This window comes from Delphinapterus leucas, chromosome 14 (genome assembly GCF_059928025.1).
Source record: "Delphinapterus leucas isolate spDelLeu-1000000601 "Yukka" chromosome 14, BTC_Dleu_Yukka2, whole genome shotgun sequence".
In the NCBI taxonomy this organism is placed as follows: Eukaryota; Metazoa; Chordata; class Mammalia; order Artiodactyla; family Monodontidae; genus Delphinapterus; species Delphinapterus leucas.
Window position 1 is genome coordinate 25,808,083 of NC_143142.1, and position 22,477 is coordinate 25,830,559.

At 49.1% G+C, this 22,477-nt stretch overlaps 1 protein-coding gene across 1 annotated transcript in view; it reads left to right on the forward strand.

The window, feature by feature from the left end:
* The window catches only part of PPM1F (protein phosphatase, Mg2+/Mn2+ dependent 1F), a 41,959-nt gene extending 19,694 nt beyond the window's left edge, over positions 1-22,265 (forward strand). Inside the window, exon 8 of the mRNA XM_022551309.2 lies at positions 61-22,265. Coding sequence (XP_022407017.1) covers positions 61-368 — 308 coding nt within the window. The 3' untranslated portion in view covers positions 369-22,265. The remainder of the gene's footprint in view (positions 1-60) is intronic.
* Positions 22,266-22,477: the final 212 nt, after the last annotated feature.

Genomic DNA, 22,477 nt, shown 5'->3' on the forward strand with positions numbered 1-22,477 from the left:
GGGGCCTGGGGAGGGGACAGCTGCAGGGGCATGGCCCTCACGATTCTCTCCCGCGCCCAGGGGACGTCTTCCAGAAGCCCTACGTGTCTGGGGAGGCGGACACGGCCTCGCGGGCGCTGACGGGCTCCGAGGACTACCTGCTGCTGGCCTGCGATGGCTTCTTCGACGTGGTCCCCCACCAGGAGGTGGCCGGCCTCGTGCGGAGCCACCTGGTTGGGCAGCAGGGCAGTGGGCTGCGCGTGGCTGAGGAGCTGGTGGCTGCCGCCCGGGAGCGGGGCTCCCACGACAACATCACGGTCATGGTGGTCTTCCTCCGGGAACCCCGAGACCTGCTGGAGCCAGAGACTGATGCTGTGCCGAGAAGCTAGGAGGTCCGGGCCCCCTGTCCCCGTGATCCTCCCCCGCGGATGCCTTAGGACACGGCAGGAGGTGGGCAGGTGACGCCACTCACGGCCTCTGGCCCTGCTTGCGTCACCCCATCCTGGTGGCTGCCAGGGGCATCGCCTGCTCACAGCAGACGGGGTGACAGTGGGATGGCAGGATGTCCAAAGGAAGTCCAGGAAGGAGACCTCACGGAGGAGAAGGGGCCCAGGAAGTGGACAGGCTCTGGGCCCCATCGGGCAGGGGTGGGACCAGAGGCTAAGGCGGCGGCCACAGCCAAACCAAAGACATTGGGCATGCTTGCAGGGTAGCAGGACTCTGTGTGTGGGACCTTCGGGCAGAACCAGGAGCCACAGACATTTTCCAGTGCCTGGGTGTCCAGCAAAGTTTTCCCATCCACCCCTCACTGCCCGTCACTGGGAGGACTTGTATGGACCAATGTTCCTGTCTGGTCCTGGTGCCCAGCAGGTCCTGGCCGAGCCAAGTGGCTTCCCAAGTGGGGAGGGTGGCCTCATGGGGAAGGGGGGGGCGCCAGGGGTCTGATCTGCGGTGCCCACTAGTGACCTCCCTGGTTCCCGCTCACCCCTCGTGCACCAGGGAGGGAACACTCAGACAAAGACATGTGTGTCTTGTTTGTGGTTTTTTTTTTTTTCCAGGGAAAAGTCTAATTCAGAAGCAGTATTTCAGGTTTTGTCCTTGTTCTGTCAGTGCCAATAGGACCCGTTGTGTCATATAACTTAAGCAGAGTTCAGCACTTATTTTATTCCTTAGAAAACTTAAGAATTGCTTTTTTTTTTTGAGAAACTTCTTTTGCAGTATTACTGGATTTTTCCCCCTAGATCAGGATTGAAACACACTTTTCCAGGTGGTGTAAATAAGCCATTCAAGTGCCTTAAACAGCTCTAGGCAAGGCTGGGACTGCCGGGCCTGTTACGGGTTCTGATAGCACGTTTCAGTTTTTTCAAAAGCAGGATTTGTTTTGTCAGAATGGTATAATTTTGGCCAGAATTCTTCCCAGAAGAGTACTTTCTGCCTTTGTGATGCGCCGATGAGAACGTGGGCTGGGCCTTGGGGCTCCAGAGTCGGGGTGACTGTGGCCCTGCCTCTCACATCTATGACTGAACCCCAGGCTGAGGGACTGAGCTCCGCCAGTGGGCAGGTCCTTGCTGCTGTTTGGAATGTTCCAGAGGTCTTGTGTGTTGGTAGTTGAATTGGTTTCAACAGGAAACACACCGAAGGGGCTCTGCAAGGCCGAGGCAGCCTGAGGGTCTCCGGCTGTGTTTGGAGGCAGGGGGGATGCCACTGGGAGTCTGTCCTGCTCTGCCTGTGGGTGGCGGCCTCTGCTGCCTTGCTTTGGCCGCAGCCCACCTGCCTGCTGGTTCCCATTGAGTGGGTGTAGGGTTGGAAGTGCAGGGCCGGGCAGGGGCTCCAGGCAGAGAGGTCAGGGCCCAGGGAGAGGGGTACTTGGTGGGAGGACCTGGGCTCCCTGTGGTGAGCAGGCTGCCACAGGCAGAGGCTGGCAGGTCTGGGAAGGGCAGTGGGTGGCTTAGCTGAAGCTTTAGAGGATGTCATTGAGGGGGCTTCGTGCCGGGTCCCTGAGGCTGCAGGGTCCCATGGAGGCGGTCAGAGTCCACCTGCAGTAGGAGGGCCCAGGAAAGGCTATGCAGGGCACACCGTGATCCCGGCTGCACTGAGGGAGCCTCTGCCCGCCTCACCCAGGGAAGGGAGGGCGGTGAGAGCCCCTCCTAAGCCCAGTCCCCAGGAAGCAGCGGGACGCCACCTGCAGGCTCAGCTTCACCCCCCCTTCCCAGCAGGGATGAAGCGGCTGAGACCACGTGCTCAGGGGCTCCTGGTAGAAAGCAACTTTAGCATGGTCACAATTCAGAGAGCAGCTTTGGTGGCCCAATGAGCAGGTGTTGCTCTGCCTAACCTGAATGCCCCGCCTTCTGGGAGCCAGAGGCCCCCTCGTTGGCCCCTCCCAGGACAGGGATCAGCCAGCCCTCAGGTTGGGGTGGGGGCCCGAGGGAGCCCTGCCTCGTGCAACACCTGGGCACTGAGCCATCCTCCCCTCTGGACTGGGCACCTTCAGCCTCTGCGAGTCCTGGCCCACTTCCTCTTCAGGTCACAGTCCCAAGAGGGCCACTAGCCAGGGACACTGATCTGGAAACCTCCGTTGCCTCCTCAAGCCCCAGCTTTGTCACTCGGTCATTATCTTTGTGCGTCCCTGGGCCTCAGTGTCCCCTCTGTACTGAGTCTGTTGCACTGAGTCTGTGCAGCCGCCACTGGAATTCTGGAGGTGCTGGGCAAACTGGGGCGTCTTGGGGTGATGCTGCCAGGGCTAAGGGCCCCTCCCCCCGCCAGCAGGGAGGGGTGATTAAGTATTATTAGTATCTATTCTTAACAGTAAGTGGGCTGGGGAAGAATCAAGCTACTGATGCCAGCGCCTTCCTTATATGGAAAACAAAAGCCAGAGCTATTGAGCCCTGCTTTCACAGGTGGGGCGGCTCCCAGGAAGCAGGGGTGGGGGAGGCCCAGGAGAGGGGCCAGCGCCAGTGCCGAAATCCCAGGGGGAAACATGGCCTCCCTGACCCAGCCCACCCTCAGCATCCAGGACTAGGAACTGGTGTGTTTCAAGGGGGAAGAGCAATGGGGGGCAGGCCTCACAGGAGAAGCACAGGCTGTCTGTCTGGGGTCCTGGATCACCTTCTAGTGACCCCTGTCCTCCTTGGGCCATCATGCGGCCCCCCCATTGCCCCTTCCCCTGCAGCTAGAGTTCCACCGTAGACTCAGGTGTCCTGGCCACGTCTGCAGTATTCAGAGGGTGGGGGTATAGCTGCGCTGCTCCTGGGCCTGGCCCCGACCCGAGCCAAATGGAGACCAAGTGGGCCTTTGCAGAATGAGCTCTTGGGTTTGATTCTGGCGGCAGCCCCAAGCGGGCAGCCCCGGAGGCCTGCGCTCTTCCCCAAGGCTCCACAGCTTTGCCAAATGCACCTGCAGCCTTGCCGAGGGTTTATCCGTGCACATCTTGGTGCGCTTCCTGGAAGTGGTGTTCTGTGCGAGGAGGTCTTGTTCCCAGACAGGGTGGCTGTTTCCCCATCCAAGGGACAAGTCCCAGGGGCCTCTGTGCTCGTGTCAATAAACCACAAGCTCTGAACCCCACCCCCAGTCCCGAGTCTTGCCTTCTTCTCTGACCTCCTCGCTCCTGGTCCCTGGCGACCAGGGTGTGTTTGGAAGCTGCTGGGGGATCATCTACCAATCTTGCAAAGTGAGCAGGTGATTCGGGAGAGTGCTGCCGGCCTGCAGCCCCTCTAGCCCACCAGCCAGCCTGGTTCCTGTCCCTGGGAGCCTGCCAGCACTAGCAGCAGGAAAGCTGTTCACTGCGAGCCTCTTCCGGGGGTGACAAGAGGGGGGTCAGGGGACTTCCCTGGTGGTCCAGTGGTTAAGAATCCGCCTTACAACGCAGGGGATGTGGGTTCAATCCCTGGTTGGGAAAATAAGACCCCACGTGCCGTGGGGCAACTAAGCCTACGCACTGTAGAGCCCACGTACCACAACTAGAGAGAAGCCCGCGTGCTGCAACTAAGGCCTGATGCAGCCAAAAATAAATACTTCTTTTTAGAAAAGTGGCGGGGGGGGGTATCTGGCCCCTGGGGAGCCTGCAGGAGTCCTCAGTGGCCCAGGGACTCTGAGGATGGAGACCCTCCCCCATCACACTCAGACAGGAGGTCCCATGTGCTCTGGCCGAGCTCAGATCTCAAGGGAACGGGGGAAACATCAAAAATGCCTGCACGCGGGGACTGCTGAGCCACGGCCCCGAAATGCTGCCTGAACTCCCCAAGACAGGGGCAGGAGGTGGTGCTGGTGCTTTCAGGGGAGTTGGGCCAGCCAGCCAGGATGGCTTTGACACTGCCACCTCCAACCCTGCCCCCGTGCTGAGCCTTTGTCCCCTGCTCGCTCGCCTGCGCCTGCGTGCCCCCTCTCGCCTACCGTGGGCCTTGCGTGTTGCTCCCAAATCACCCCTGAGGGCTTTCAGTGCCCCTCTGGCTCCAGGTGGCTTGGAGCAGTGGTCTCCCACCCTCCGGCCACGCAGCAAGGGAGGCAGCTTTATCTAGCTCCAGCCTGCCACCACGGGAGGCTGGGACTCCCAACCAGGCCCTGGGCCCCCCCAGCCCCACCTACTCACCCGTCGCTCTCTCCCTGCCTGCCCCCTCTGCCTCCTCCAAAGCTCCCAGCAGAATCTGCCCGGCAGAACCTCATTCTTAAGTGTATGCTGTCTTGATTGTTCCCTAATGAGCTGCCCACGTGCTGCAGGCAGATAGCGGCACCCCCCACACTCACAGTCACACAGCTTGGAGCCTGCGGGTGGGGCTGAGTGGCCCCTGGGGCAGCTGGGCCTTATTCACCTGCTGGACCTGGACCAGGACCAGGCCAGCGTGATGGCAGGTGGGAGTGGGGGCTGCAGCAGGGGATGGGCCTGCACCCAGAGGCCAAGTCCGGCACAGACAGCCGAGGGCACAGGGTATGCCTTGGTGGGGCTGGGGGTGGGAGGGGACTGGGTCTCGTGCCCACCAGGTGGGCGTTCTAGCCTGGGGGAGCCACCGACAGCCAGCAGAGCCGGGGAGACAGGCAGGAAGCCAGCTGGGAGGGCTGATGACTAGCCGGCCCCCCAGTTCCCTTCAGAGTGTCCCGGGGCTCCTAGCTGCCCGCCCTGGTTCTGGAACAGTCAAGGACAGACCCTCCACCGGCCCCACCCAGGAAGCTGCACTTCATCCTGGGTCTGCTTCTGGGGACTTGAGCCTGGACATCTGGGCGCCCAAGGCCAAGGGGTGTGTGCAGCCTCCTCAGAGCAGCCTGGGGACCACTCCAGCCCCGGCAGAGGGTACCCCCAGGTGGTCTGAGACCACCTCCTCAGACCACTGTCTCCACCACTCCTTATGGCTGTGGCTGGGGAGACCACCTCCTCCTCCTCCCTTTTCTCCCCCTCCCCTCCCCCTCCTTTCTTAAATTATAAAAGTAATATGACTACGGACAAAACTTGGAAAAGAGAGAAGAGGAAAAACAAGATTTGATTTTGGGTGTGGAACAAAATAGCCAAGTTAAGTGTTTAGAAACAAAACAAAACAAAAGCCTCTAGAAGTGAAAGACACCTTTTTGCCTAGAAAGAAACAATATAAAGTTGCTGAAGATGAAAAAGATTAAATATAAGAGCCATAGGGACTTCCCTGGTGGCGAAGTGGTTAAGAATCCGCCTGCCAATGCAGGGGACACGGGTTTGAGCCCTGGTCCGGGAAGATCCCACATGTCACGGAGCAACAAAGCCCATGCGCCACAGCTACTGAGCCTGCACTCTCGAGCCTGCAAGCCACAATACTGAGGCCACGCGCCGCAGCTACTGAAGCCCATGCGCCTAGAGCCCATGCTCTGCAACAAGAGAAAGCACTGCAATGAGAAGCCCATGCACTGCAACAAAGAGTAGCCCAGCTTGCCACAACTAGAGAAAGCCCGCGCACAGCAACGTAGATCCAACGTAGCCAAAAATAAACACATAAAAATGAAAGAACCATAAATTTGAGCCTGAACTGCATGTACATATTTCATTGGCAAAAACGGGCAGCAACTTGGTCCATTTAAGGCCTGTTGGTGTCGTCACGTTCTGCGTGAATTCAGGCCTCACAGATGAAGCTGGTTCTCAGCAACTGCCTTTCCCGTCCAGCCTGGGTGGCCTCGCCGGGAGCCGTCCCTTGTCACGACTGCCTCTCCCAGCTTGGGCAGTTCTTCCATCAAGTGTTTGACATAAACACCAAGAAGCGATGTCATAGATTGGATGTAACTGATGATAATCAGTTACATCGTGCATCTCCCGACACATTAGTTCGTCTTGCTTGTCTTTTCTGAAAATGGGACTGTGCTGGCTGCATTCTTCTCCATGCCTTGTCACTCAGCGTCCTGTTTCTCAGATTCATCCATGTGGTGTGAGTTTCTGGCTTTTTGCAGAAACGGAGCTGCTGTGCACATTCTCAACGAGTGTCCTAGTGCCCATATACCAGGAGTGTCATGTGGACACTTCTGACCCAACATTTCCGAAACCCACTGCCCTTCCCCCCAGCTCCACCTCGGTTCAGGGATTGTGTCACCATCCTCCACACTGGTCCCCAGAACCTGAGAGTGGCCTCTGCCCACCCTCATCTCCAGGTGCCTCCTAGCCCCCTGAAGGAGGTCCATTGGACCTATTGTCCACATGGGGACACTGCTGAGAGCAAACGAGTGACTGTTAATGACAGTTGGGACAACAGCAAACACCAGAATGTCTAATCACTGTGCATGGGAGGCGTGGACAGTGACTAGTGGGTGACCAGGGTCCTCACTGCCACTGTAGCCAGATATGGAACACAGCCTAGAGCTCCACCAGTTGTAGTCATTCACAGAGTGGACTCTTAGTGTTTGAAAATGCTGTTCCCAAATAATTTTAGTAAGATGAAATAGGGGGGCAAAAAGGAAATCTAAATAATTAGAAAAATGTAAAGATTAGGGCAAAAACTTAGGTGATGTTAAATGGCAAAAGCAAAATACAAAGTGTATTGAAAGCATGTATCTGATCACCTACGTAAATGGACAAATGTACAAGGAGACATATCCAGTCTCCACACAGAGGAAAGGCTGAAAGGAATCACACTATGATTGCAATCGTGATTACCTACCTCTAGGTAGTCAGATTTCTATTTTGGCTTTTATATTACTATTTTTGTAATATTTTCCAAATGTTTGATAAGTATGTTTTACTTTTAAAATCAAAGCGGTGGAGGGGAGCTTTAACGCTATTTAAAGAGACAGAAACGGTTCATTCCTTCACAATTGCTTGCTGGTCTAGACTTGGGGTGGAGAACGGGACGGAGGCCCCGCCTGGGCAGGCTCTGCTGTGGGCAGGGGCCCGAGGACCAAGCAGGTGGGCGAATGCCAGGAGGCCTGGCTATTTGGCGACACCTCCCCATCCGAGGAGGCAGGCTCAGGGAGCTCTGGAGACGGGGCAGTGGGAGAGTCGTGAGCTCGGCAACAAGGGCCTGGTGGCCAGTGACATTCTGAGTGCGCCTGGAGGCTGCTAGGCCATGTAATTGGCACTGAGCCTGTGGCTAAGACCTGAGACAGACACACAAACTCACGCGTGGGTCAGAGCAATGGGTAGGGGCCATGGTAGAAGCGCTTAACCACATGCAAAGAGAAAAGGGGGGAACAGCATTCAGGGCGGAAGGAAGAGTAAACCTGCGGCCAGCCCGGGGAGGAAGAGTTTGCTGCCCCTGTGTTCTCTTGTGGTTTAGACACTACGTCTCCAGCAGCCCCCCTCAACAGGGCCTATGCACCTGTGCCTCTGATGCCCTGGTAGCTCCTCGGCCTCCTCCTACCAGCCCTCAAAGCGCCACGACACTCAGAGAACACCAGGCCCCACTGCAGAGAAGCCTGGGACAGTCCACTAGGGATTCCAAGATTGGGCAGTGCTAATCTGTGGTCCTAGAAGCCAAAATGGCTGGTTGCCTCTAGGTGGAGAATTGGCCGGAAAGGGGCCCCAGGAGAGGTTCTAGGTGATGGAAATAGTCTCCATTTTTGTTTGGGTCTTGGTGACACAGATGAACACTTTTGTCCAAATTCAATAGACCACGTACTTAAGATCGGGACAGTTCGCTGTATGTAAATTACACCTGGATACAAAATAAAAAGGCTCAGGCCAGACTCTGGGTAACCCAGGCAGCGCGCTTGGGGGAGTCATGGAAGGTGGGAGGGAAGGCCTACCGGGGGAGGTGCCAGGCAGCAGGGCTATGGACGGAGCTCCAAGACGGCCACACGAGCAGGTGGACAGTGACAGTCAAAAGGCCAGTGGCCCAGGGTGCCGCGGTGGTTAGACCATGGCCGTGCTGAGGGACGACCACTGGGCCCAGAGAGCCAGCCACAAGGGAACCTGGGTGAACCCTCCAGGAGTTGGGGAGAGTCAGCACTTACTGTGCACCTACTGTGTGCCAGACCCTGGGCTGGAGAGGCGCGGCTCACTGAGTTACGCTGCGGCCCTGAAGGTCACTTGATCCCTGAGCAGAGGAGGAGCCCGAGGCTTAGGGCTGCAGCTGGCGTGAGGCAGAGCCCAGGCCGCCTTCTTCCAGAGTCAGAACTGAGCTTCCCACCTCTGGTCGCACGGGCTGTGGCTGGGACCCTACGGGACAGAGAGCTGCCTGGCTGCCCGCGGGGCTGGGTGAGAACAGAGTCAACCTGTTAGAAACTAGAACTGTGTGCGCCGACAATTAGTCCTAAGCATGCTGTGCTGAAGTCTCAGGTCTCAAGAACTTTTAGAAGGTCAAACACAGGTGGAAAAGGTGGAGCACGTGGGGCCTGGGGTGGTGGGTGAGGGCCAGGGGCCTGGGATGCCGCACTGGGGTTTGTCTCGTGTCCTTCGGCAATGACAAGCCGCCTATGGTCTCTGCAACTGCATTCGCGTTGTGAAGAGCCCTCCGCGGTGGGCGGTGCTGCCTGGAAGGGGACGTGACCGCTTCGCCCACTGGCCAAGGGACACAAGTGTTTGCCCCGCGTGTGCATGGAGGCTCCCGCGGCAGGGGAATCTGAGCTCCGCTCTGCACGCAGGGAGCCAGCGAATGAACCCTCTTCTTCCCCCTCCAGGCTCCTGCCAGCCTCCCCTTGCCAAGCCCGGTCCAAAGCTGCCAGCGGATGCAGCGCGGGGTTTTGAGGTAGCCGGTGGCTGGGAAGGGCATCATCACACATGACTGTCACCTTTGAAAACGGGATCTGGAGGTAAAAGGCTAAGTTATGGTACATTTTTATAAAGGATTCCGATGTGTCTGGTTAGAAGATTGTGGTAGATTTATTAGGAAAAAAGCAATGAAAATATACAAAACTATCTCATTCGAATGTTTATTTATTTAACATTTTTAATTATGTAAATATGCAAGTATGTTCTTAAAAGCACAGGAAAGAAGGGCAGGTACCTCTTGGAGGTGGAGTGGAGGGGCTTCTCTGCTCTGGCCCTCATGCCTTGTTTTACAGGCTTTGTATGGTTTGAACTTGCAAAAATGAGCATGAATTTTTATTTTTTCCACCTGCGGGGCATGTGGCATCTTAGTTACCTGGACCATGGATCGAACCCATGCCCCTTGCAGTGGAAGCATGGAGTCTTAACCACTAGATGGCCAGGGAAGTCTGAAATATTTTTATAATTTAAAAAATTCATGGGCTTCCCTGGTGGCGCAGTGGTTGAGAGTCCGTCTGCCGATGCAGGGGACACGGGTTCATGCCCCGGTCCGGGAAGATCCCACATGCCACGGAGCAGCTGGGCCCGTGAGCCATGGCCGCTGAGCCTGCGCGTCCGGAGACTATGCTCCATGACAGGAGAGGCCACAACAGTGAGAGGCCCGCGTACCACACACACACACACACACACACACACACACACACACACACACAAAAATTCATAAAATTGAAACAAAAGAAACCGTTTTGGAAGCCAGGAGTGAGGGGGCTGAGGAAGAGGCTGAGGCAGGGATAGTTGGGAGGGCTACTTGCCACAGAGAAGCAGGGCAGGCAGTGGGGAGGGAGTGGAGGGCTGGATTGCAAAGTGTTCAAGACCCTCCTGCTCCATTTTCCTCTCCTGCCTTTCCTCCCCTTGGAGGTGGCAGCATGGCTGGAAGCCAAGGAGGCAGCTGGCATGGTCGGAAAATCAGTTACGTGCAAGGGGATTGAGCAAATGTATGGGTGCCAGGTTTTTCTCACTGTTGAGAAGAGAATTGCAAATATGGAAAGGGGGGAGGCTGGAAAGAGCCCTGAGCAATTGGAGATGTCAGTGTGAAATATATATGTTTATGTACATATTTATATGTATATGTATATATTTACACACACACACACACACACACACACATGTGCGTATATTTTTTCCCCTAGCTCTCTCCAGTGAGAGCACCTAGAAGCAATGTCATCCCATTAGCAACAAGCACACCAGACACCCAGATCTTGGTTTCTAAACACCATCCTACACCAAAAAGAATTAGGGCTCCTTGAAGAAATGGCTGATTCCAGGGCTGGGCCGCCTGGAAAGTAGCAAAGTTCAAAGAATGATGGTGACATGTCACAGGATATAGGGGTCAACTGGAGGAGCTCCTACTGACCAAATCTGGGGCAGCTGGAAATCAAAATAAAATAAAATAACTAAATTACACAGGAATCCATGAGTCCATTTTGAAAAGGAAAAAGAAAAGCTCTTCCTTACAGTACAAAGCCACCTAATGGAATTCCTAGCTGTGCAATAAGGCAAGAAAAAGACATAAAAAGAGTACAGATCAGAAAGAAAGAAAGAAACTGATTCTCTTTGCAGATGATGTGATTATCTATGCAGAAAGTTCCCGAAAATCTATCCTCCTAAAAACCCTGTTAAAACTAACCAGTTAGTTTAGCAAGGTTGCAGGATACAAGTTCAATACAGGAAAATCAATAACGTTTCTACTGATTTTGGAAACAGAAACTTTTTTGAAAAACTACCGTCTAGGGACTTCCCTGGCAGTCCAGTGCTTAAGACTCTGCACTTCCACTGCATGGGGTGCAGGTTCCATCCCTGGTCCAGGAACTAAGATCCTGCATGACAAGCGGTGCAGCAAAAAGAACCAAACAAAAACAAAACAAAAACAACAGGTAAGAGCAAAAATTTTTTTTAAGTAAAAATAAAAATTAAAAAAACTACTGGGCTTCCCTGGTGGCGCAGTGGTTGAGAGTCCGCCTGCCGATGCAGGGGACACGGATTCGTGCCCCGGTCCGGGAAGATCCCACATGCCGCAGAGCGGCTGGGCCCGTGAGCCATGGCTGCTGAGCCTGCGTGTCCAGAGCCTGTGCTCCGCAATGGGAGAGGCCACAACAGTGAGAGGCCCGCGTACCGCAAAAAAAAACAAACAAAAAACCCCACTACCATTTACAATAGCTCCAAAACACATGAAATACTTGCTATAAATCTAACAAAATATGAACAGGAACTCTATGCTGAAAACTACAAAATTCTGATGAAATAAATCAGAGAAGATCTAAATACATAGAGAGACAGGCTACGCGCATGGTTTGGAATAGTTAAAATAGTAAAGATGCCAATTCTCCCCAAACTGATCTACAACTTCAATGTTATTACAATAAAAATTCCAGTGGCTGAATTTTTTAAATATAGACAAGCTGACTGTAAAATTTACATGGGAAGTCAAACGAACTAAAACCATTCAAACAATTTAGAAAAGTATGAATAGGGCTTCCCTGGTGGCGCAGTGGTTGAGAGTCCGCCTGCCAATGCAGGGGACACGGGTTCGTGCCCCGGTCCGGGAAGATCCCACATGCCGCGGAGCGGCTGGGCCCGTGAGCCATGGCCGCTGAGCCTGCGCGTCCAGAGCCTGTGCTCCACAACGGGAGAGGCCACAACAGTGAGAGGCCTGCGTACAGGAAAAATAAATAAATAAATAAAAATAAAAAACTAAAGAGCTACATGACTTTGTGTTGTATAAACATTAAAAACTCTCAGAGTTAACTAGATGAAGGTGTCTTAAAAAAAAAAATGAATAAAGTTGGAGGACTCACAGAACCTGATTTAAGACTTACTGTATAGTTGCAGTAATCAAGACAGTCTGGTACTGCCACAAGGGTAGACAGATAGATCAGTGGAACTGGCAAAAATCCAGAAATCAGCTTTCACAAATGTAGCTAACTGATTTTTTGGTGATAAAATATATCTAACATAAAATTTGCCACTCTAACCATTTTCTGTAAATAAATTTATTTATTTATTTGTGGCTGCATTGGGTCTTCGTTGCAGTGCGCGGGCTTCTCATTGCTGTGGCTTCTCTTGTTGCAGAGCACAGACTCTAGGCACGTGGGCTTCAGTAGTTGTGGCTCGCGGGTTCTACAACTCAGGCTCAGTAGCTGTGGTGCGTGGGCTTAGTTGTTCCAAGGCATGTGGGATCTTCCCGGACCAGGGCTCGAACCCATGTCCCCTGCACTGGCAGGCGGATTCTTAACGACTGCGCCTCCAGGGAAGTCCCTTAACCATTTTTTAATTGTGGTTAAATATACATAACAAAATTTAGCACCTTGATCATTTAAGTGTACAATTCAGTGGCATTAAGCACATTCACAGTGTCGTGCAGCCATCAGCACTATTTTCAAAACATTGTCATCACCCCAAGTAGAAGCTCTACCCATTAAGTAATAACTCCCCAGCTTCCACCCTACCTCCAACCCCTGCAGCCTCTAATCTACTTTCCGTCACTACTAAATACTCACATAAGTGAAATCATAAATATTTGTCCTTTCGTATCTGGCTTATTTCACTTAGCATAATGTGTTAAAGGCTCATCCATGTTGTGGAATATATGAGAACTTCATTTTTATGGTTGAATAACATTCCATTGTATGTATGTACACGTTTTGTTTATCCATTCATGGATAAACATGTGAACAAACATGACATTTATGTTGTTTCCACACATTGCCTATTGTAAATAATGCTGCTATGAACATTGAGTTCATTATATTCCCACCAGTAAGGTACAGGGTTCCAACATCCCCCATGTTTGCCAACTCTTATTTTCTGGGTTTTTTTTTTTTTTTTGCGGTACGAGGGCCTCTCACTGTCGTGGCCTCTCCTGTTGCGGAGCACAGGCTCCGGACACGCAGGCTCAGCGGCCATGGCTCACGGGCCCAGCCGCTCCGCGGCATGTGGGATCTTCCCAGACCGGGGCACAAACCCGTGTCCCCTGCATCGGCAGGCGGACTCTCAACCACTGCGCCACCAGGGAAGCCCGCAACTGATTTTTGTGTGTCGATTTTATATCCTGTAACTTTATTCAATTCGTTTATTAGTTCTAACAGTATTTTGTATAATCTTTAGGGTCTTATACATATAAAATCATGTCGTGTGCAAACATAGGTAATTTTACCTTCCTTTTCAATTCAGATGACTTTTATTTCTTTTTCTTACCTAATTTCTCTGGTTAGAACTTCTAATAGTATGTTGAGTAGAAGTGTTGAAAGCACACATCTTGGTATTGTTCTTGATTTTAGAGACAGAGCTCTTCTTTTTCAATGTAGACATTTACAGCTATAAATTTCCCTCTGAGCACTGTTTTCACTGAACACCTTAAATGTTGGTATATTGTGTTTTCATTTTCATTCATCTCAAGGTATTGTCTTACTCCCTTTGTGATTTATTCTTTGACCCATTGGTTGCTTAAGAGTATATGTTGTTGAATTTTCACATATTTGTGAGTTCTTCAGCTTTCCTTCTGTTATCCATTTCTAGTTTCAATCCATCATGATTGAAAAAAATATTCTGAATGATTTCAACCTTGTAAAATTTATTAAGACTTGTTTGGCAGCCTAACATATGACCTGTGCAGGAGAATGTTCCATGAGCACTTGAGAATAATGTGTATTCTGCTGCTGTTGTGTGGTGTTCTGTTTATGTCAGGTCTAACTGGTTTATAATGTTGCTCAAGTTCTCTATTTCCTTATTGTTCTTCAATCTGGCTGTCCTATCCATTACTGAATGTGGGTATTGAAGTATCCAGCTATTATTGTAGTATTGTCCATTTCTCCCTTCAGTTCTGTCCATCTTGATTTATTTAATCTTTTGTCAATATATAATGACCTTCTTTGTCTCTTGTAATCTTTTTTTAAAATTTATTTTTATTTATTTATTATTTTTGGCAGTGTTGGGTCTTCGTTGCTGTGTGCGGGCTTTCTCTAGTTGCAGTGAGCAGGGGCTATTCTTCATTGTGGTGCGTGGGCTTCTCATTGCGGTAGCTTCTCTTGTTGCGGAGCACGGGCTCTAGGCATGCGGGCTTCAGTAGTTGTGGCTCGCAGGCTCTAGAGTGCAGGCTCAGTAGTTGTGGCACACGGGCTTAGTTGCTCCATGGCATGTGGGATCTTCCCGGACCAGGGCTCAAACCCATGTCCTCTGCATTGGCAGGCGGATTCATAACCACTGCGCCACCAGGGAAGCCCTCGTGTAATCTTTTTTAATTGAAATTCTGTTTGTCTGACAATAATATAGTGACCTCAGCTCTTTTGTTTATTATTTGCAAAGAATACCTTTTTCCATTCTTTTATCAATACTCTCAAGCTCTTTGTGTTTTTATATCTAAGGTGAACCTCTGGTAGACCTCATAAAGATAAGGTCCTGTATTTTTATCCATTCTGCCAGTCTCTGTCATTTAATAGGAGAGTTTAGTCCATTTATGTTTGTTTTTTTTTTTTTTGGCCGTGTCACACTGCTTAGCTCCCCAACCAGGGATTGAACCTGGGCCCTCAGCAGTGAAATCTCTGAGTCCTATCCAGTGGACCACCAGGGAATTCCCTAACGTAATTAGTAGTAAAGAAGGATTTATTTTATTTATCAATTTTAGACTATTTATTTCTTATTCTGGCAGTGAGGAATTAGCTCTTCTGTGATACTGTAACCCCCACTTTTCTCCTTTCATCCTCACAATATATTTTTCCACTGTGTATAGTTAAATCAATAGTTAGTGTTTACATTATTGACCAAGTAAGTAAACTTTGTTCACTCAAGCTGTAAATTATTATTACATTTTCTTTTTCTTACAAGTTTATTTTATCTGGAGTTAATAATTATTTCTTTCTTTAATTTTTTTAGTTTTCTAAGTACCTAGAGCTGTTCTCTTCCAAAGGTTCCAAACACACAGCAATAATTTTTCCAAATATTCAACCCATAACTGATCAATTCCATCTTTTTCTTGGAGACGTAATCCCACAGACCTCTGTCTTTCTGCTCCACTTTGGACTGGTTGCTCACTAAACCTGGTACACAAATGTTGTCCTGGAACTTCCTTTTGCCAGTCAAGAAAGATTATTTTTGTCATTTAGCTATTTGTTTTCTGTGTGTCTTTTGTGTTTTTTGTTCTTCAATTTCCCCATTACTGCCTCTTTTTTAAAAAATTTAGTTGATTTTTTTTGGTAGCATACCATTTTAACTCCCTTCCCCTTTCCTTTTCTGTATATTTTTATTTTCTTAGTAATTACCTTGGGAATCACAATTAACATCTTAAATTTATAACAATTATAAAATAAATATAACACATAAACAATTTCAATTAAGTAACAATTTAAAAAAATTATTGGACTTCCCTGGTGGCCCAGTGGTCAAGACTCTGCACTTCCACTGCAGGGGGCATGGGTTCATGCCCTGATTGGGGAAGTTCCACATACCGTGCAGCACGGCCAAAAAAAAAGAAAAAAATATTTTTAAATTATGATATAAAATACTATGAATTATACTAACTTATTTTCAATATTAAACTATATTACATCTCCATCCTTCCTCTTCTGGCCTCCATGATTTATGAGGAGAAATCAGCTATTCATCTTATCGAGAATCTCTTGTACATACTGAGTCACTGCTCTCTGGCTGATTAAAAAAATTTTTTTTGTCTTTGGGTTTCCACAGTTTGAACATAATGGATCTCCTCTGGATAATGATTAGACGGGGTGGGCATGTGACCCAGTCTGCCATGAGGCAGGAGGGGAGGCTGCTGTGTGTCTGGTTGTCTCCTCACTCCTAAGAAGGGGACTCACCAGGGGAGACCATCCTTTCTGCCTTTGAATAGTGTGGCGCCATGTATAGTCTGGAACTGCTGCAGCCACCCCCCTACCTGCCTGAGCATGATGCCAATGCACAGAATAGGCTAGAAGGGCAGGGAAGGGGAGCAGAAGCTGTACTTGTGGGATTCTTGTCAGGTGAGAAAGAGTCCATACTGTTTATACCAATTTGGTTTGGCAGGACCACCACTTCGTGCCTAGGATGTAGCAATTAAGGAGGCGCTTGCTGTCAGATGCTGATGCTGCACTGTGTGACCCCGAGAGTGAGTGTTTCCTTAAATGTTTCACCCTAAGTACCTCACTCATCTCTTCCTGGTCCTGACCCTATGTGATTCAAAGTTTTCTGAACCTACAGCTGAAAGGTTCTAACTGACAAGCAGAGGACACTGAAATGTAAGGAATGGACAGGTAAGAGGAACTCAGAAAAGGAGATGAATAACAGCTGCTCTGTTTGGGCCAGCGTGCTGTTATATAATAATGGTGCCAGCGGCCAGCCCAGCCTTCAGCCTAATACTAAAATTGCCCTCCAAATTTTCAGTCGTAGCCATCTTATTGTCATGATTTTCTACAGTATGTTACTGCATCTGACCTGAACAATATATGCTTCTTTGAATTTATTAAAATGTTTTATGGTCCAGTGTAGGATACTTTTTATATTTTATGTAGGTGTAGAACTCAGTATGTGTTTTTATGCCTTATTATTCTGCTGTTCAACTCATCTTTATTCTTATTTTTGTTTATTTTATACATCACAGTCTGATAGTGGTGTGTAATATATTTTACTATAACTGTGTTTCTATTAGTTGTATTTCTAAAGACCATTTCCTGGTTTGTGTTGCTGTATAATTTGGTGCATTTGGTTTCACAATGACTTTTTATTCTGTGTATTTTTTGCACATCTTTTCTAACAACATTACATATTCAGAGTTTGTCCTTTGATCTGATCTGAGATTTTCATATTTTTATATAGGAATTTTAGCTATTTATGTGTTTCTTATTTATTTACATTTCCCTTATTTGCTACACTTAGTTTCACTTTCCATCGTCTAATTTTCTTGTATTTTGATGTTGTTTCTTAATGATTCCTTGCCATTTCTTTTTTATTTACAACGTGAAGAAAGTGTCTAGTATACTTCTGGTTACATACTCTTGATTTTTGCTGTATGAATTACCTTCTTCCTTTTATCTCTTGTAATAATTTATAAGGTAGACATACAGCTTTTTACACTGAAAAAATATCTGAAATTATATATATATATATATTGATGTGGACCATTTTTAAAGTCTTTATTGAATTTGTTACAGTATTGCTTCTGTTTTATGTTTTGGTTTTTTGGCCGTGAGGCAGATGGGATCTTAGCTCCTCGACCAGGGATCGAACCCGCACCCCCTGCCTTGGAAGGTGAAGTCTTAACCACTGGACCGGCAGGGGAGTTCTATAATTTTTTAAAATAACCTTTTTCTTATTTTATGTAAAACAAAGACTTAGTACCTTGCTTTTTCTACCCTCTTTCTTCCTATCTGATTGCATTAATCTGAGGTTAAAACCCCCTATTTTATTTTATTTTAATTTTTATTTTATTTATTTATTTATTTTTGCGTTACGCGGGCCTCTCACTGCTGTGGCCTCTCCCGTTGCGGAGCACAGGCTCTGGACGCACAGGCTCAGCGGCCATGGCTCACGGGCCCAGCCGCTCCGCGGCATGTGGGATCTTCCCGGACCGGGGCACGAACCCGCGCCCCCTGCATCGGCAGGCGGACTCTCAACCACTGTGCCACCAGGGAAGCCCAAACCCCCTATTTTAAAAAATCCTCTTTCTCAATTTTTTTCCTTTTGCATTTTGTTTGTTACTATAGCAACAACATTATTTCAACTTATCAGCATCGGTCTCTACTGAGTGTTTTTATTCAGTTATCTCTCTATCTTTAGCTAGTTTCAAGGCTCATTGCCAGTTCTTTTCTCTTGTTTCATCATTCATGAGTTTCTGATTCATGTCCCAGTGATTTATTGTATGACTCTGAGCAATTTTTGCAAAAAAGGGAGTTAGTTGGGTCGTGTATTAGTCACAAACTCTTGTGGTTTCAAGTGACAGAATCCAAATTCAAATTTATTTCAGTTAAAAAAAGAGAATATATTGTCTCATGAACCTGTAAAGTCCAGGCTCAGCTGAATACAGCCTCGAACTCTGTCATCAGGAAACTGTCTCCATCTCTGGACCCTGCTTTCCCCATCTCAGCTTCATTCTCAGAGGGCAGTTCTCACATGGTGGCATGTCTGGCCCCAGACTCATACTCCCTGCCCTGGCACCCGGGCAGAAGGAGAGCACTCCTTTCCCAATTGTTTCTGCAGAAGTCTGGGCTGAGGGATTTCCCTGGCGGTCCAGTGGGTAAGACTCCGCGCTCCCAATGCAGGGGGCCCGGGTTTGATCCCTAATCAGGGAACTAGATCCCGCATGCCGCAACTAAGAGCCTGCATGCTGCAACTAAGAGTCAGCATGCCACAACTAAAGTTCCCGCACATGGCAGCAAAGATCCCGCCTGCCACAACTAAGACCCGGTGCAGTCAAATAAATAAATAAATATATATATTTTAAAAGTCTGGGCTGGGCTTCCCTGGTGGTGCAGTGGTTAAGAATCCGCCTGCCAGTGCAGGGGACATGGGTTCGAGCCCTGGTCCGGGAAGATCCCACATGCCACGGAACAACTAAGCCCGTGCGCCACAACTACTGAGCCTGTGCTCTAGAGCCTGCGAGCCACAACTACTGAGCCCGCATGTTGCAACTACTGAAGCCCATGAGCCTAGAGCCCGTGCTCCGCAACAAGAGGAGCCACCACAGTGAGAAGCCTGTGCACCGCAATGCAGAACAGCCCCCGCTTGCCGCAACTAGAGAAAGCCTGCGTGCAGCAACAGAGACGCAACACAGCCGTAAATAAATAAATAAATAAATAATTAAAAAAAAAAAGTCTGGGCTGAGTTTCAATGGCCTGGATCAGGTCTCATACCCATCCTTTAAACCAGCGTCTGTGACTCTGATTGTGGAGCCCTGGATCACATTCTTACTCTTGACTTGGGGGTGGGGCCAGCCCTGCAAACCACATAAGGGTGTAAAAGGGACAGTTCACCAAAGAAAAACCGGATTGTTGCTACCAGAAGGAGAAGGGGTCAATGCTGGGCAGGCAAAAAATAACAGATATCCATTGTTTTCTAAGATTCTAGATCTGTGAACTGTCACCACTCCAGAGAGACAATAAGGAAGACATCCAGGTGGCCAGCTGGCCATCTAAGCAGGGTCTTAGGCTTAGATAGTGGTTTAGCATGGTCTCACAGTGTTCCAGAGCCTCGTTCTCAGGTTCTCAGCTCTGTGCTTCTGGAAATCTGTTGTTGTCAGTCTAGCTAGATGATTGTCCCCTATGGGCCTGTCTCACGCCAGCCTGACTCAGCAGAGACAGATGTATATCTAAATCCCATCTTAGAGGGAACAGTAATTGCCAAAGGACCTAAACAGGGCTGTCTCCTGGTCAGTGCATTTTCCCTGTCAAAACCCACAAATGAAGCCAAACTCTAATCATAAGGTAGCTTAGTGACCACAGAACCAATCAAGAGAAGTTCTCTGGAGAAAGGTTATTGGCCAGATGCATCATGCCATGATAATACGGTGACTTTAAATGTCCATAAACACTGGAAGAATGAAGAGAGGACATATTACAAGGCTGAAAGGTAGGAAAGAACTGAGAGCTGCCTAGTCCGGCTGGAGCACAGGGGAGGGCAGGTGAGGAGGGCAGGTAATGTCGTGTGTCAATTATACCTCAACTAAAAAAAAAGCAAATAAAACAGTGCTTTTCAAAGTTTAATATCCATATGAACCACTGGGGAATCTTATTAAAATGCAGACCCTGAATCAGTGGTCTGGGGCGGGGCCTGAGATGCTGCCTTCCAAACAAACCCCCACATGATGCTGATGCTGCTGGTCTGGAGACCACACTTTGAGCAGCAACAATTTCCAAAACATTAAGAAATAGAATTTATAGGTGTTTGTGATGGGTTGGATGGGAAGAGGGGTTGGGAGCAAGAAAAAATGCATTGTTAAGGACCATCCCCAAACTTCCAGCTTGAGTATCTGGGCAGTGATGCAATCCACAAGTACAAGACGAGGAACAGGTTTGCGTGGGGTCGGTAATAATGAGATAACATTTATTGGGTATATATTATATGCCAGGTTCTTTACATATGCTGTCTTATTTATTCTGTACAATAGGGAGGTAGGTGCTATTATGATTTTTTTTTTTTTTTTTTGCTGTACGCGGGCCTCTCACTGTTGTGGCCTCTCCCGTTGCGGAGCACAGGCTCCGGACGCACAGGCTCAGCGGCCATAGCTCACGGGCCCAGCCGCTCCGTGGCATGTGGGATCTTCCCGGACCGGGGCACGAACCCGTGTCCCCTGCATCGGCAGGCGGACTCTCAACCACTGCGCCACCAGGGAAGCCCCCCTATTGTGATCTTTAAGAGTGAGGAAACTGAGGCCAAGGTCATACAGGTAGTAAGTGGAAGAGCCAAGATTCGAACTCTTTCTGGTAGTCTGAGGGCAGAACTCCTGCAGTTAACCATTGGCAGTTTGGAAATGTGAAGTTGAAGCCCCTGTAGGATGTCACAAGATGTCCAGGTGGACAAGCTGACCACTTATTCTGACAGTTAAAGACCTGGGAGGAAGTGAGGCATTAGTGGGAATTAAACCATGCAAGAATGGCTACAACCTACCCTCTCAGAGTGCTGCCAATCTTGTTCCATTTTCCTTTGGCATTTAATTATTACAGAGGAGGACTCTGAAGAAAACCAGCTTTTAGCTTCTTAAATAAATAATCTTTCTTTCTTTTTTTTTTTCTGATTGGATACTGTGTTTGTTCTTTATCCCTGAAATTTAAGAACTTTTCCGGGTTATGTCTTGAAGTTGGTTTCTGCTTATTAATTTTTCTGGATTCAGAGAACTCACTCAATTTTCCACTTCTACCTCAGATCTTTTTAGACCTAAGGCAAGTTTTCTTTTACTATAATTTAAGTTATTGTCTCTAATTGATTTGCTCTGTCTTCTTTGGGGGGTGCCTATAGTTTGACTCTCTGTGGTATTCTCCTGTACATTTTTTCTCTCTTAAAGAATTTCATCACTGACTTTTTCTTCTATACTGCTGATTTGCTCTTCTACATTGTTAAGTCTGCTTTTTAGTGCTCCAACCATTGCTTTTACTTTGGCTATCATGGTTTTAATTTCATGGAACTCTCCATTTATCTTGGCCTGTTCTTTAAAAGATGCAATGTCCTCTTTTAGTTGAGAGTAAGAATTAGGTGTTTTCTGAAACTGGGCTCTGCTTCATGGACTAAATATATTGCAAAGGAGTAATTTTTGGCTCTAGCACTTTATTTTTCTCATATGCCACATATTTCTTTCCCCAGAGGGTTAAATTTTTTTTTTTTTCCTTATTCACCTTTGATATTGTCTAGTTGATCTTTGTTGTTGATGCCTGGAAGTCCAAGCTTACAAGATCACAATGTTGCACAATCAAGATGCAGGGTTCCCCACCCTTACTCCCCATCCAGAGATGGCCCGGGTGTCGGTTCAGAAGCAGTGGTTAGATCATCTTCTGTCTCATTGTTAGCTATTCTTGGCATTCACTTGCTTCAAGATTCCGACTTTTATTTTTCAACCTCTGGTGCCTGTGACTATTTCTGAGGCTCAGGGTGTTTGTCTCATATTCTCTAGATCTTGATGCTTTGGACTTCAGTGTTTCTATCTTTGCGTTTCTATTTCAGTATGTCCTATGTCTGAGACGCTGTCCATCTGTACCAATCTGAGTCTCAGTCTCTGAATCTCAATGTTTTTCTCAGTGTCTCAGCCCCGTACTCCCGAACCCCTTACTGATCTTTATATTTCATCATAGCACTTATCACAACTCGAGTCTCCCTCCCTCCCTTCCTCGCGACCCATCCATCCATCGATCCACATCTCCTTCTGCTGGAATGTAACTCGTGGCAGAGTGGACGCACAGGATCAGGGTAACTTGTTGGACGAGCCTCTGATCAGCGGGTCCCGTCCTGGCCTCTCGTCTCGGCCTCCACCTCTAGGTTTCACACTTTCTCAGGATGCAAATGTCTTTCTCGGTCTCGGTCACCCTTCCGGTTCCTGTCCGTGTGTAGAGGCCTCTAAGTCCGTGTGGGCCGCGGACTCGCACAGGCATGGCCGGGGCGCGCGGCAACGTATGGCGGAGGTTTCCTTCCTAGGCGCCGCAGGCCCACTGGCTCAGCCTCCGCGTCCCCTGCGCCTAGGGGTCCGCCTCCCGCGAGTGCACGTGACCGCGCCCCGCAGAGCCGCCGCAGTGCCCCGCCCCGAGCGCGCTGCTTCCGCCGGCCGCGCAGCCCCGCCCCCGTGCGCGGTGAGCCAATCCGCGCGCACGTCTCCCGGCCCCGCCCGAC